At 42.5% G+C, this 12,097-nt stretch overlaps 1 protein-coding gene across 1 annotated transcript in view; it reads left to right on the top strand.

Annotated features, from left to right (window-relative positions):
• Positions 1–12,097, top strand: part of LOC138456307 (tanabin-like) — an 85,316-nt gene that overhangs the window by 28,655 nt on the left and 44,564 nt on the right. Inside the window, exon 2 of the mRNA XM_069607166.1 lies at positions 4,512–4,636. Coding sequence (XP_069463267.1) covers positions 4,512–4,636 — 125 coding nt within the window. The remainder of the gene's footprint in view (positions 1–4,511; positions 4,637–12,097) is intronic.

Below are 12,097 nucleotides of genomic sequence, written 5' to 3'. Positions count from 1 at the left end.
ATCCTTTTATCGCTGCAAAATGGTAACGTGGGACTGACAACAATATATATTTTTTAAAAAGAACATCGAATCTTTAAAGTTAATACGACGGAGAGAATCCCCCACACAGCTTTCTGGAACCCTTTATTTTTTAGGCTAATCCGACTATCGAGACGCAAGCAGAAGCTGTGTGCATGCAGTGCTAAAAAGTGACTCTACTCCAGAGACAGACATGCCTCGAAGGTTTTCACAAATCACAGACTCATGTCTCCCTCTCTGGTACTCTTCAGAGTGATGCGGTTAGAGCGCATTAAGGTTTACAAATCCAGACGGCTGGCTGATCCTTAACAAAGACAACGCCCCGTCAAAAATATGTATTCCAGATGATCATGTCAGCCGGTCAGAAAGCACAGCCGCTGGAGTGCTCGCTTTGACATCCGCGCAGCACCTGCTGGCGCAGGTTCGAATCCCGGCAGACTCTCAACCTTCCGAGGTCGATAAAGGAGCACCACACAAAGCAGCGCTCAGACCCCTAAGGGTTCGTATCGCTATAAAAATGCGAATTATTATTGTATACCGCACTGCCATAGCTAGAACGGAACATCCGCTTCTGCCTTGATTTTCATGACAAAAGCCGAAGAAGCTAGAAACTAGTCTGGGGTTTGGAGGGGGTACGTATGTGCTGCTCACCTGCCAACGCAATACATGAGGATTTGCTCAACATCGAATCTTTGCAAACCAAGCACAGTGCTTTTATTCTGGGCTGTGTCTCCACATGCATGTGGTATGATTACATTTAAAAACGGAACCTGCGAGTACCCTGGTTAGTTAAGCTATACATTTAAGGTTTCAAGTTGTCCATATGGCACATCCATATTTGGTGCCACTCCATTTTTAGGGCGGTGCCCAGGCATTTAGGTCCCCAGGCTTATCTGGCATAAGAGCCAAGCCTTGACTTGGACCCATGTGAAGCAGAGATGATCTAATTACTTGGCTAGAAGCACATCCTCGGCTTGTCGTCAGCCTCGACCTAATCTATGGGTTTAGCACTGTAAAGGAAGCCAGAAATAGAAGCTGAGTAGATGTCTTTGTGAGGGCTATTTCTGACCTTATCAGCTTTTGGAACAAAGAGCATTTTTTACAGCAGCTGCTCTTACTCACTGACATAGGAGGGGTCCGATTCTGAAGGTCTTTAGGCCATCTGGCAATGCATGCTATTTCCGGCCCTTGCCCACTTCAAATTGTTACATCAGGGCGATTCACCACTGTGCTATGAACCATCTGCACACTCATTTCAAAGCCTGTTGCCATATGGAGTGCACTTAATTATTATTTTTCAAACACGATCATATACCCAACGGGGCTCAATAATGTGCATGACTGGTGGGGGCTGTAGTAGGTACAATAGCGTGCACCAGATTTGATAACATAGAAAGCTAATGACTTCCCAAACACAGCTCTTGAGTCTAGTCGAGCACCTCCCTGACAATAGTGTAATGACCCCTCTACCTGGGCTAGATGCAGTTATCCAGAATTTAGAATGAAGGTTTATTCTCTGCTAAATATGGCCTGTGTACCGGGAGCTGGCCTTTCTGTGGCCTGAAATCATTTCTGAAACTCGAGCTGCCTTTTGTCTCTAAACACATACTTTTATGCAGTTGTTAGCTTGCACATGAACTTGCAAATATACCGAAGGTCAGGGGAGAATAATTAGAGATCAGGGAACCTAATTGGTAGCGAGTATGTCTTTTCAAACATTTTTGTTAACCGATTTTGGTTAAAATATCTTGATAAGGAAAATGCATTTCAATAATGTTCCAAATCTTGGCCCTTCCCTCCAAAAAAATACAGGAAGGGAACAGAGGTTAATGATGTTTGGTATAAGATACAGGTTCGGTAGTGAGAGCGAACGAGGGACAAGCGAAGGGGGTGGGTGGTCCTCATTTCCTATTCACATGCTATGGACCAGAATGACTTATTGGAGAAATAGTCCTCGCCCACTGCCATTCCGCCCAAGTGCGTGATTCTGATCTTTGCTTCTGTGTCCTCTTCGATTGAGTGGAATTCGCCGCAAACTGAGAGGCTGAAAATTGCAGTGCCAAAGAGTCCGTAACAATTTCAGCCAATCAGAGGTCGGAAATCTTTGTGCATTCTGTGGCTGAAACGTTCATGTGGCCAAAGTCGCCAAACTGACCACAGTAAAAATTAAGAATGGAACCTCCAGGATGACTGCTTCACTGGTGGAGTGGAATGGGGGGAAGGATTCCGAGAATTCTATGGTATGGGGGAACACATTTCCAATTAATAAACCTGAAATATGTAAACCACAGCTAAATAGCGTAGACACCTCTTGTTGTCTTGAGGCTAAATCAAACACAAGAGGCATTCTTTCCATTTGTATTTTGTCACATCATACCATTATATTCTCTAAAAATGCCTTTGGAAGAAAGTTAAGGAACCCCAACAAGACAAATCACACAGATTTTGGAATATGGTGATAATTTGTCTACATATAAGTGATGGATTCTTTGAAATCATCTCAAAGGTGTTAATTTGAAATAGAACTTCCTTTTTTCTTCTTTCTCTTGTTTCCTTTACCTTAATCCATAATTTGAACTGTAGTACCATTTCGACGCATGCTAGAGGGATGAATACATTATGGGTTGTATTAAAATACAGAAAATGTAGTTACATGTTGTCGGCCAAGAAACTGGTTGTTCTCTTTCCAACCTCAAGATTTGACCAGTCTCACACACACACACCATTCATAAAATAAGCAGAATAGAAATTGATAGGCTGAAGGGGGAATCAAATATAAAAATTGGCCCGATTGTATTATTTATTTTGTGTCTCACACACTACAAAATCAACATCTCTTAGCCACTTTCCATACGGATGTTGGCAAGTGAGTCACCAATAGTAATGCTATCACAGAATGGTCCAGCATATTAAGCTCTTGTTCTGTTGATCTCTAGGCGATTTGCATGGTGAAATATTGTAATAACCAGCAGGAATCCACATTAGCGGTGGGGCTCCCCCATTAGTGGTAGGACTTTGAGTTGCATAAGGGAGGCAGCATTGCATATGTCTTGGGGAAGTCTGTTCCATATTCTGGGTGATATGGTGCAGGAGCATCTGTTTGCCCCATACCTACGTATGTAGCTGTGCACAGATTACGCTGATGTCAGTGGTCATATTGGTCTTGTACAGCATGAATGTATTTAGACAGAAGGTGGGAGCAGGTCTTTGGGAATAATAAACCTCAATTGAATTGATTTGCCTTTCAAGTGAATTTGTAAAGCTGAAAGTCGCCACAATAACTAAACATGTTGTTTCTGAAGCTTTTTTGTAAAAAAAAAAAAACATTTCAGAAATGATTCAGCTGACCAAATTAACAAGCACAGCCAATGCCAACAATTTTGGCTTTCGTATAAGCATGGGTTAGGAACTGCCATAACGGTGTTAACTGGCCGTTAATGGTAGCCATTGCAAAATGGTTGAAGTACCTGGGCATATGATAGCAGTGCCTGGCAAAGGCTTATCTACTACCTGCATACAAGGCAAAACTGTTGGGTTTGCCAATACTTGTTTTTAACAGGACTATAATTTAAGGACACATGAATAATCCAGTGATTTACAGCACACTAGGTGAACACATTGTAGCGCATTTAAAATCCCAATTACGCTATTAACTCTGAGAAGACTGCTTTGAAATGAAACAGGCAGGTACTTACATCACACAGTTTGATATTACAGCTTTATAAAGGTAGCTAAAAAATACCCATTGTGAATGGGTTTTGAGTCAGGGGTGGAGGGGGGCATGATATGGGTGGGATTGGCCATAGGGATTAGCACGGTCGTGGGAAGCCAGTGGATGGATCCATAATCAAACAACACCCAGAAACTGTGTGCCACTCCTCACAGCCCATTCCCTCCCTGCTCCACCCCAATGTACTAGTTTGGCCTTATAGGGGGTGCTTTTGCACACGCCAATAGCCACAACCAAAAATCAATCCTTTCCATCACCCACACGCAGGCAACATGCTTGGCCTACTGAACACCAACATCCAGCAAAAACTAGAAGACACGCAGCACACGCACACCTACATGCAGGCAACAGGAGCTGAGACCCGCCTCTCCAAGCCAACTCAATAGTAGCCTTTGCTTTTCTCTTTCTTCTTCCTTTAACACAAACACAACCCACCATTTTTCATGCAGGACTCAACATGCAAATACCCGATACAAGTGCAGAAGCTTCACTCTAATAAAACCCAGCATTGTGATGTAAAATAGCATAATAACGTTCTGTTTTTAAGATCAATTAAACCAGGTTGGCTTCCTGCATTGTACAACCTTGGATAGCAATGGTGCTAGGCTCTTAACTTAATCACGTGTTTTATGATGTCATGATGGAATTCTACCATTGCTCCCTCATGGACGAGAAGAGCCCACACGGATCAGTACATTGAAGTAAGATGTCGCCATTTTAGACTCACAGTGAGCCTTTTTTCATGTCTCCCTTGCATTTCTAGCTGGATGTGGAAGCTTTGGAGGAGGAGAAGGAGGCCATGAGGGTCCAGATCGCTTCTGTCCTCGAAGATCGGCAGCAACTCATGAACTTGAAGTTGTCCCTCAGCTTAGAGGTGGCTACTTACAGGTAAGCTTTGTCCTGTCATCAATATTTGGAATTCTACTTAATGATTTTGCTAGCAGTTCAGCAGCAAGTTAATGAATAACATTAACTTACTTTTACTTTATCCATAGTAATACTTAATTCTAATTTAAAGAAGTGCCGGATGCACTGCGTGATAAAACTACACTAAAAGGATACTATTTACAACATTTTGGGCAAGAGGCCCTGTTATGGAGGAGGCTTAAATGAGTCTATTGTGAGCTCGGCAAAGGCATACAGAAGAGTTTTGAGTTCCCACAAAAGAAGGAATGGAAAAATGAGAACAGCTAACTATCAATCTGGATAACCATGGCAATAGGAATATCATTGCCTTTTCGGAACCATATAACCTAGAAGCCTCCTCTCCCGCTAACTGAAGCTGTAACCCCGGATGTTGACGCGACCCTAGCAAGCCTTTCTCTATTTTCTTATGGAATACACGCGGGTTTACACACTGATGATAGCGGCTTATTGGATGACATAGATAAGCTGGTTATCGGACACACTGGAGATAGATGGAAGGTAAACTATTCACTCTCTCAGAACTAAGGGACCTAAAGTGAGGCTCTGAGGAAGTCTTGTCATTAGTGTCTGCGACTATATTACTATTATGACCACTGCTATTGGTTCAGATAGTGTACTGGCCGGTGTTCTAAGGTGGGAGGGCCTGACCGGCTGAAATCGTACACTTTTAGTGATGTATGTATATCAGGATCCACCCAATAACATCAGTAATCATTTGAAAACCATTGGGACTAGAGGAAAATGATTAGAGTTTTACTATCAAACCCTGATATGGTTATGCAGGAACTTTAATGCCAGAATACTAGCTGACCATTAATTAACTTGTAATGTTGACATTTTGTCCAGACCAGCCGGTATTTTTCGGATTATAAAGGACTACCGGCATGGGCTAACTATGTTGAATGGGGAATGTCCTGGAGATTGCCCTGGCAACTTTGCTAGAGTAGCTGGGAAGGAGGGCTCAACCATTGTTTACGTCATTGTTGGTATAGCCTTGTTTCCTTTGACCGCGGACATAACAGTGCAGATATGAGAAGAAAGCAGTCATTTTCCACTACCCACGGTTTTTCATGTGGATACTCCTGAATCAAAACCAGATAAAAATGGACATGTTAGAATTAGTACGGGGCTAAATAGAATTTGCTGGAATTCCTATAATATTGAAAAGGCAAACAATGCCACAATATCTGGACTCAGTGCACTTATGCTAAATAGCCATCATAACTTTATTAACACTGGTTACTCCAAAGGTGCAGAGGAATTTATAAAGAGCTACGCGTTGTGAGACCAGGACAGGGATACCTATCATTAACTCCAATCTTAACTATTCACAGTGGTTTGATAATGATATACATAGAGCAAAACGCAACCTGAGGCATGATTTAAGAACCATTACTGGCATGAATTTGCTTGCCTCAGAGATTGCCTCGAAAGTGCTGTCCAGGAAATCATCCTATCAGAAATGGCTTACAGCTCAGTTTTGTCAACTTGACCAGGCCCTGTGGCATTATTTGGCAACATGTGGTAATTCGAAAAATGATCAGGCTTTCTGACTAATTTAAATAGCAATAAACCCATGAGAACAATAGTTAGTGGGGTCTCACAGGCCAGTTGGATCGCCCATATAATCAGCACCATAGGTTCAAATGATAACGAATGTGGCAATTTTAACACAAATATATACAAATGGCACTATCATCTCAAAGTAGACCAACTGGAACGTACTATTAAAACTTGCAAACCTTCCCGGGCACTGGTCCTTGATGGTATTTGTAAGTTTCAGTTGGAAATGAACCCTTCTCTATGGGCTAAAACATTGCATTGACTATTAATACTATTAATACTATTTCCTTGTACTTGGACAGACAGTACTATTGTGCCGATCCATAAAAAGCGGCCTCGAGACCATCTTTCCAACTACAGAATTCTTGCGCCTGCCAACATCTCTCCTTGAGTTCTACTAAATGAACTATAACTGGATTGTGCGTTATTCTTGCAGTTTCGCACAAATATACGCTTAGATTAGCAGCTTATATGGAAAAGTGGACACCACAGAATGTCTCATTATGCAGGGCTTGTGGGGCGCCTGAGGAGTCAGTTGGTAATTTTCTTCTTTTTTGCTCAGGCTATTTGGACCTGCGAAAGTGGTATTTACTCCCGCTTTTTAGAAGCAAGAACATCAGGTCGACCATAGAAGCTGTGAATTTTTGTAAATGCACTGATGATTTAAATTTGGTTTTTTATGTATCTAAATGTTTTTAAGGCCTGGCTGAGTAGAAAGTGGGCCTCATCACGAGTTGGGCGGTAACGCCGGTGCTAATAGCGCTGGCGCTATCTGCCCAGCCGCCAAACCCACCGGCACTATTAGCGCCGGATCACGGGTTTGGCGGATTTGGAAATCCCCATTCCCCATTGAGCCCATTCGGGAATGCCCCATTTGGCTCAATGGGGAAATTTCGCGCTCATACCGCCGGCGGATTTCCCGCCGGCAGTATGAGCACACATTTTTGGCGGATTTCCCCCCAGCTCAGAGCTGGGGAGAAATCCGCCGAAGCCCTGATTTGGCGGACCCTTAAATCCGGCGGTAATAGCACTACCGCCGTATTTAAGGGTTACCGCCAAACTTGTAATGAGGCCAAGTACATTTTAACAATGATGTGAACCCTGTTTATCTTAGATTTCAATGCATTTGGATGGGTATTTTTCTCTGAAACCGGTCTTATCTGTGTTTTATCCTAATTTATTGTACTGCTTTTATGGTTTTACGCCCAAAATAGTTTTGTTACAACAAAAATGGATAGATGCATTTAGTATTATATCCTACAAATCAAATGGGTTTTCGTAAGAATTATAGTACTTTAGATAACAGGCTAGCATTGGTTACTACAGTTGAGATTGTATAGAAAACCCGTAACCAGCCCACTAATCCGACTCAACCAACTAGGAGCGTTGGCAGACTGGGCGCAGACATGCACGGGACTGAAGCAGAGCTGCATTTTAGCCCCTACTCCTTTCAACTTCTATTTGACAGACCTAGCTACTCCTTTTATATCTGCTAAGGCCTGTCCCCCTCAAATAGGGGAAAGTGTCGTACAATGGCTGGGATATGCGGATGACATTGTCACTATGGACTATACCCCAAATGGTTGCAAGCTCAATTTAACCTACTGACAGCTATGGGCTACAGAATAGCCTAAATATATATATTGAAAAATCCAAGATAATGGTTTTCCCTTCCACAAAAATTAACTTCAAAGAATTTAAGTGGATCCTTAATAAGAGTACTGTGGAGATAGTCGTAGAATACAAATATTTAGGTTGCATGCATCAACCTAACAATGCAGCTTCAACATACTCAACTTAAAGTCCTACAGCAAACGGGTGCAGTCAGAACTTTCACATACAAACATGTGGGTATGCAGTTTATGTTTATGTTATGTTTATGTTTATTAAGTTTATATAGTGCTTTAATCCAAAGCGCTTTACAGTATAACAACACGGTATATAATAAATACAAATACAAAATAATGAAAGAAGCATATTTACAATCATGAAACAAACCAGTGATACAATATGTAGAACAATTTACTTAGAAGAAGGGGGAGGGGAGGGGAGAGGAGGTAGATAAGGAAGGTTTCGATGTCTGATTTGAGATCAGCGGGAGCGGGAAGAAGGGGGAGTGAGGGAGGGGATAGGAAGGGGGGGAGTTGGGGGGGAGAGAGGTAGGGAAGGAGAGTCTGGGGGGAGTGGAGAAGAAGGGCTTTCAAGGAGGAGCATAAGGATGAGTAGGTAGGGGTGGAGCAGATAGAAAGAGGTATGGAGTTCCAATGAAGGGGGCCCAAGAGTTGAAAGGAACGGAAGCGTGAGGAGGCACATGGGGCTGGATGTACAGTGAGGAGGTAGCGATCAGCTGAGCGGAGAGAGCGGGCAGGAGAGTAAAATGAGAGGAGGGAAGAGAGATAGGGGGGGCAAGATCATGGTGAGATTTGAAGACGAGACAGAGGAATTGAAATTTTAGTTGTGAGAGGAAGGGAAGCCAGCCAAGTTGAGAGAGTGAGGTAGAAATCGAATATCGAGGGCCAAGAAGACCGAGAGTATGGATAGAGGAGTGGTAGATAGATTTTAGGGGAGTCAGATGAGAGACCAGGAGTCCAAAGAGGAGAGAAGAGCAGTAGAAGAGGCTGGAGAAAATAAGGTAGGAGATTAAGAGTTTAGAAGCGTGGAAGGTGAGTGAGGAGCGGATCTTGCTGATGTTGAAGAAGTGGTGATACAATCGTCAAAGAGTTAATACAATCGTCAAAGTCTATTGCGCCAAGATCCTCCCAACAATCACATATGGTGCAGAAATCTGGCCCACTAAATACAGAAAACAAATTGACGCTATTGAGAATAAATGTTTGAAAATGCTGCTTAAATTGCCACCAAACACACCGATAGAATATGTCTATTTAGAATTCAAATGATGCCGATTTAGTTCTACCTTGATTGCGAGGAGGCTTCATTTTCATTGGACATGTGCTAATGCTGTTTCAGGGACTTTGCTTTATCTGATTGTCATGGGCTATATCTCTCGCATCCCATACTTCAAGGGATGTACTTTGGACAGCCTATATGCAACCAATAGTCTCTAGAACCACCATATTTGTGGCACTACAAATGATGGAAGCTATAATATATCTATAGTTAAACAAATGAAAATGTGTGGGTTTGTTTGTGCCTTGGCCAAGCATTGTTCCTTATACAATACCACACTGTTTCACCAATGTGCACCACATTTTGCATAGTTACCTGTTAGGACCCCTAGGACATTAATGGCTACCTGACATTTGGACACCCCACTCCTTTCCCCGGATTTCAGCAAAACTCTGAATTTATTTGTGGGTTTGTGGCTTGGCAAAGAGGTGTTCCTTATACAATCCCACACTGTTTCACCAATCTGCACCAAATTCTGCATAGTTACCTGGTAGGACTCTCCGGGCATTACTGGCTACATAATATTTGGACACCCCACCCCTTTCGTGGATTAAAGCACCTTCACACAATGGTTGCCTGAAATCGGTGAAACATCAATGTGGTCGTAGAAGGACCGGTCCTCAACCTTAGAAGGCACGATTTCTGGGATATTTGCACCGCAATGCACCACAACGGACTGCACCACGCCAGGATGAGGCAACAGGTGGGGAGAGAGCACAGTAGGTCTCAGCATGCAGCAGCACACCAACCCTCACCTTCCCCCAACATCTGCTCAGGGGCATATCAGCCAGCCACTCATTCCCATTCTCAGTGCAGTTTACTTTAGAGTGCAAAGCACATCAAGCGATAAGCGAATTGGAACAGTGACCTAAAGCATCATTGATTTTCAACAATTGATGAGTGTTGTCATGTCTGTCGACAGAGGCCATTCAGAGAGCAAGTACTTTTTGCTAGTCACTATATAAGAATGACAAAATAAACTATTGCGTGTTTTGACAACGAACAGAAGAACATGGTAGATCTGTCGACAAAGTCGAATAGCACCTACGTTAAATACTTCAGCTTGACTCCAATTTATATAATTTTATTTCCCAGTAACATCCTCTGGAGATACCTGAAGAGTACATTAAATCTGGGTAACACATGTGAGATTATTGCAGCCAGATTAAACATTCCCAGAGTGGAGCACACTTGTAAACTATGGTGGGACAATGTACTAGAAAACATCTAATGGTTCACTGCGACAGTCTGGCATTGTTACATAAGAACACCCTACTTGCCTATGGCAATTTTGATTCAGATCATCTTATCCCAAGCAATATTTGGGAACATTAAATGGTGGGCAATGATAACCATTTCATATATCATTTTACTAAATTTTGGGTCGCGATTGAAAATATAATGGATTAGCTCACCTAAATTATTTGAATTTATATGAATCTTTTTCTCTTATGAATTTGTTTTGAACTGAATTGCATAGTCCATGCTACTAACATGTTTCAATTGTCGATGTATTAATTGTTGTACTTTATGATTAAAATGTCTTATTGTTTACATCATCAATAACAAAATACAATTAATTAAGGCAGAGCCTTGTTGGGGGTGCATCTTCAACAGTTTTGATAATATTCGGACATATGCCAGAAAGCCTTTTTACACATTTTAAAAATGTAGTTTGAGTATCAATGGCACAGAATGCAGTCTCGAAAAGAATCCACAAGGAAACGGGTGTCCCAGATACAGGGCACAATAAACTGCGCACTTTCAGCATTGCTTGAATTTCAAAAGGTTCAGTCTCGTTTACTGAATTGTCTGCAGTTAAGTAAGACATGAGATTATGCAACAGCGCATATTTTGATCCTATCACCCCAGGAAAAACTGTCTCAAAATGGAACAGGTCTTGTGAATACAATTCCTGTTCTGCAATCAAAAAGAGAACTCGTGTTATGCAATGTTCATTTTGAAACATCTCTTTCGTGAAAAGTGAAATCTAAAGCAAGTTCATCCGTACGTTGCTTGTAAAATCAAGATCACAGACACACTTCTGATATTTCCTTAACTTTTTATTAACTTAATTGTAGGCTCATTTGCCCACAGGATGGGCCCGTCTGTGTGGGCCTGAAGCAGGCCTTCTCCAGCAGCCATCCTCTCTGGAGGACCATGAATCATCTCCAGAAGCTCTCTGGCCTCGTGCCTCCCGATCTGCCCCCATCTAATGCCTGGTTGATCTCTCTCTTGCAGTCATTCTCTCTCATTTCTCCCAGTGGAAGGGCACCATGTGATTGTGCATGGCACTAGATAGCTCATTACCAGCACTGTTGGTTCACATTACATCAGCTCACAAAGTGTTCTGTAGACTTGATACATACTGATACCTAGCCTAGACATTTAGAAAGAGGCTGCTGCAGTAGTCCAGCCTGGAGAGGACCAGAGCTCTGGAGACATTGAGCTTCTGGGGGAAGGTGAGGAAAGGAAGAATGCCTCTGAGGAGGTGGAGCTGGAAGTGCGACTTCTTAGTAAGGTCCGTGATGTGAGGGGTGAAGTAGAGAGCGGATTCGATTTTGGCCTGAAGGGATGGTGTGGGTAGAGGGTGCAAAGTGGGTGGCCAGCGGGTAGGCGGAAAAGAGGACACAGGTGTCCCAATGAGAAGGATCCGTCTTACTGGCATTGAGACAGAGATCGTTAGCTGCACACCATGCGTGAATGGCGGACAGTTTTTATTGGTTAAAGTCTCTAACAGAAGAGTATATGCTATTTCTGAACGTCTATGAAAATGGTAAATGCACTTGTCTTTTCCTTGGCAGGATTATGCTACTATCCCATGAACATACACATTTTCTGCAATCCTTTTTTTCTTGTTTTTTCTTTTAGCCATGCCACTTATTTTTCTTGGAGGCATGGCATAAATATAAACACACATTGGCAAAGCTAACAGTTTTGGCTTTTATG

This window comes from Ambystoma mexicanum, chromosome 1p (genome assembly GCF_040938575.1).
Source record: "Ambystoma mexicanum isolate Mex_15411 chromosome 1p, UKY_AmexF1_1, whole genome shotgun sequence".
NCBI classification, from domain to species: Eukaryota; Metazoa; Chordata; class Amphibia; order Caudata; family Ambystomatidae; genus Ambystoma; species Ambystoma mexicanum.
This window is presented reverse-complemented; position numbering and strand designations above follow the sequence as displayed.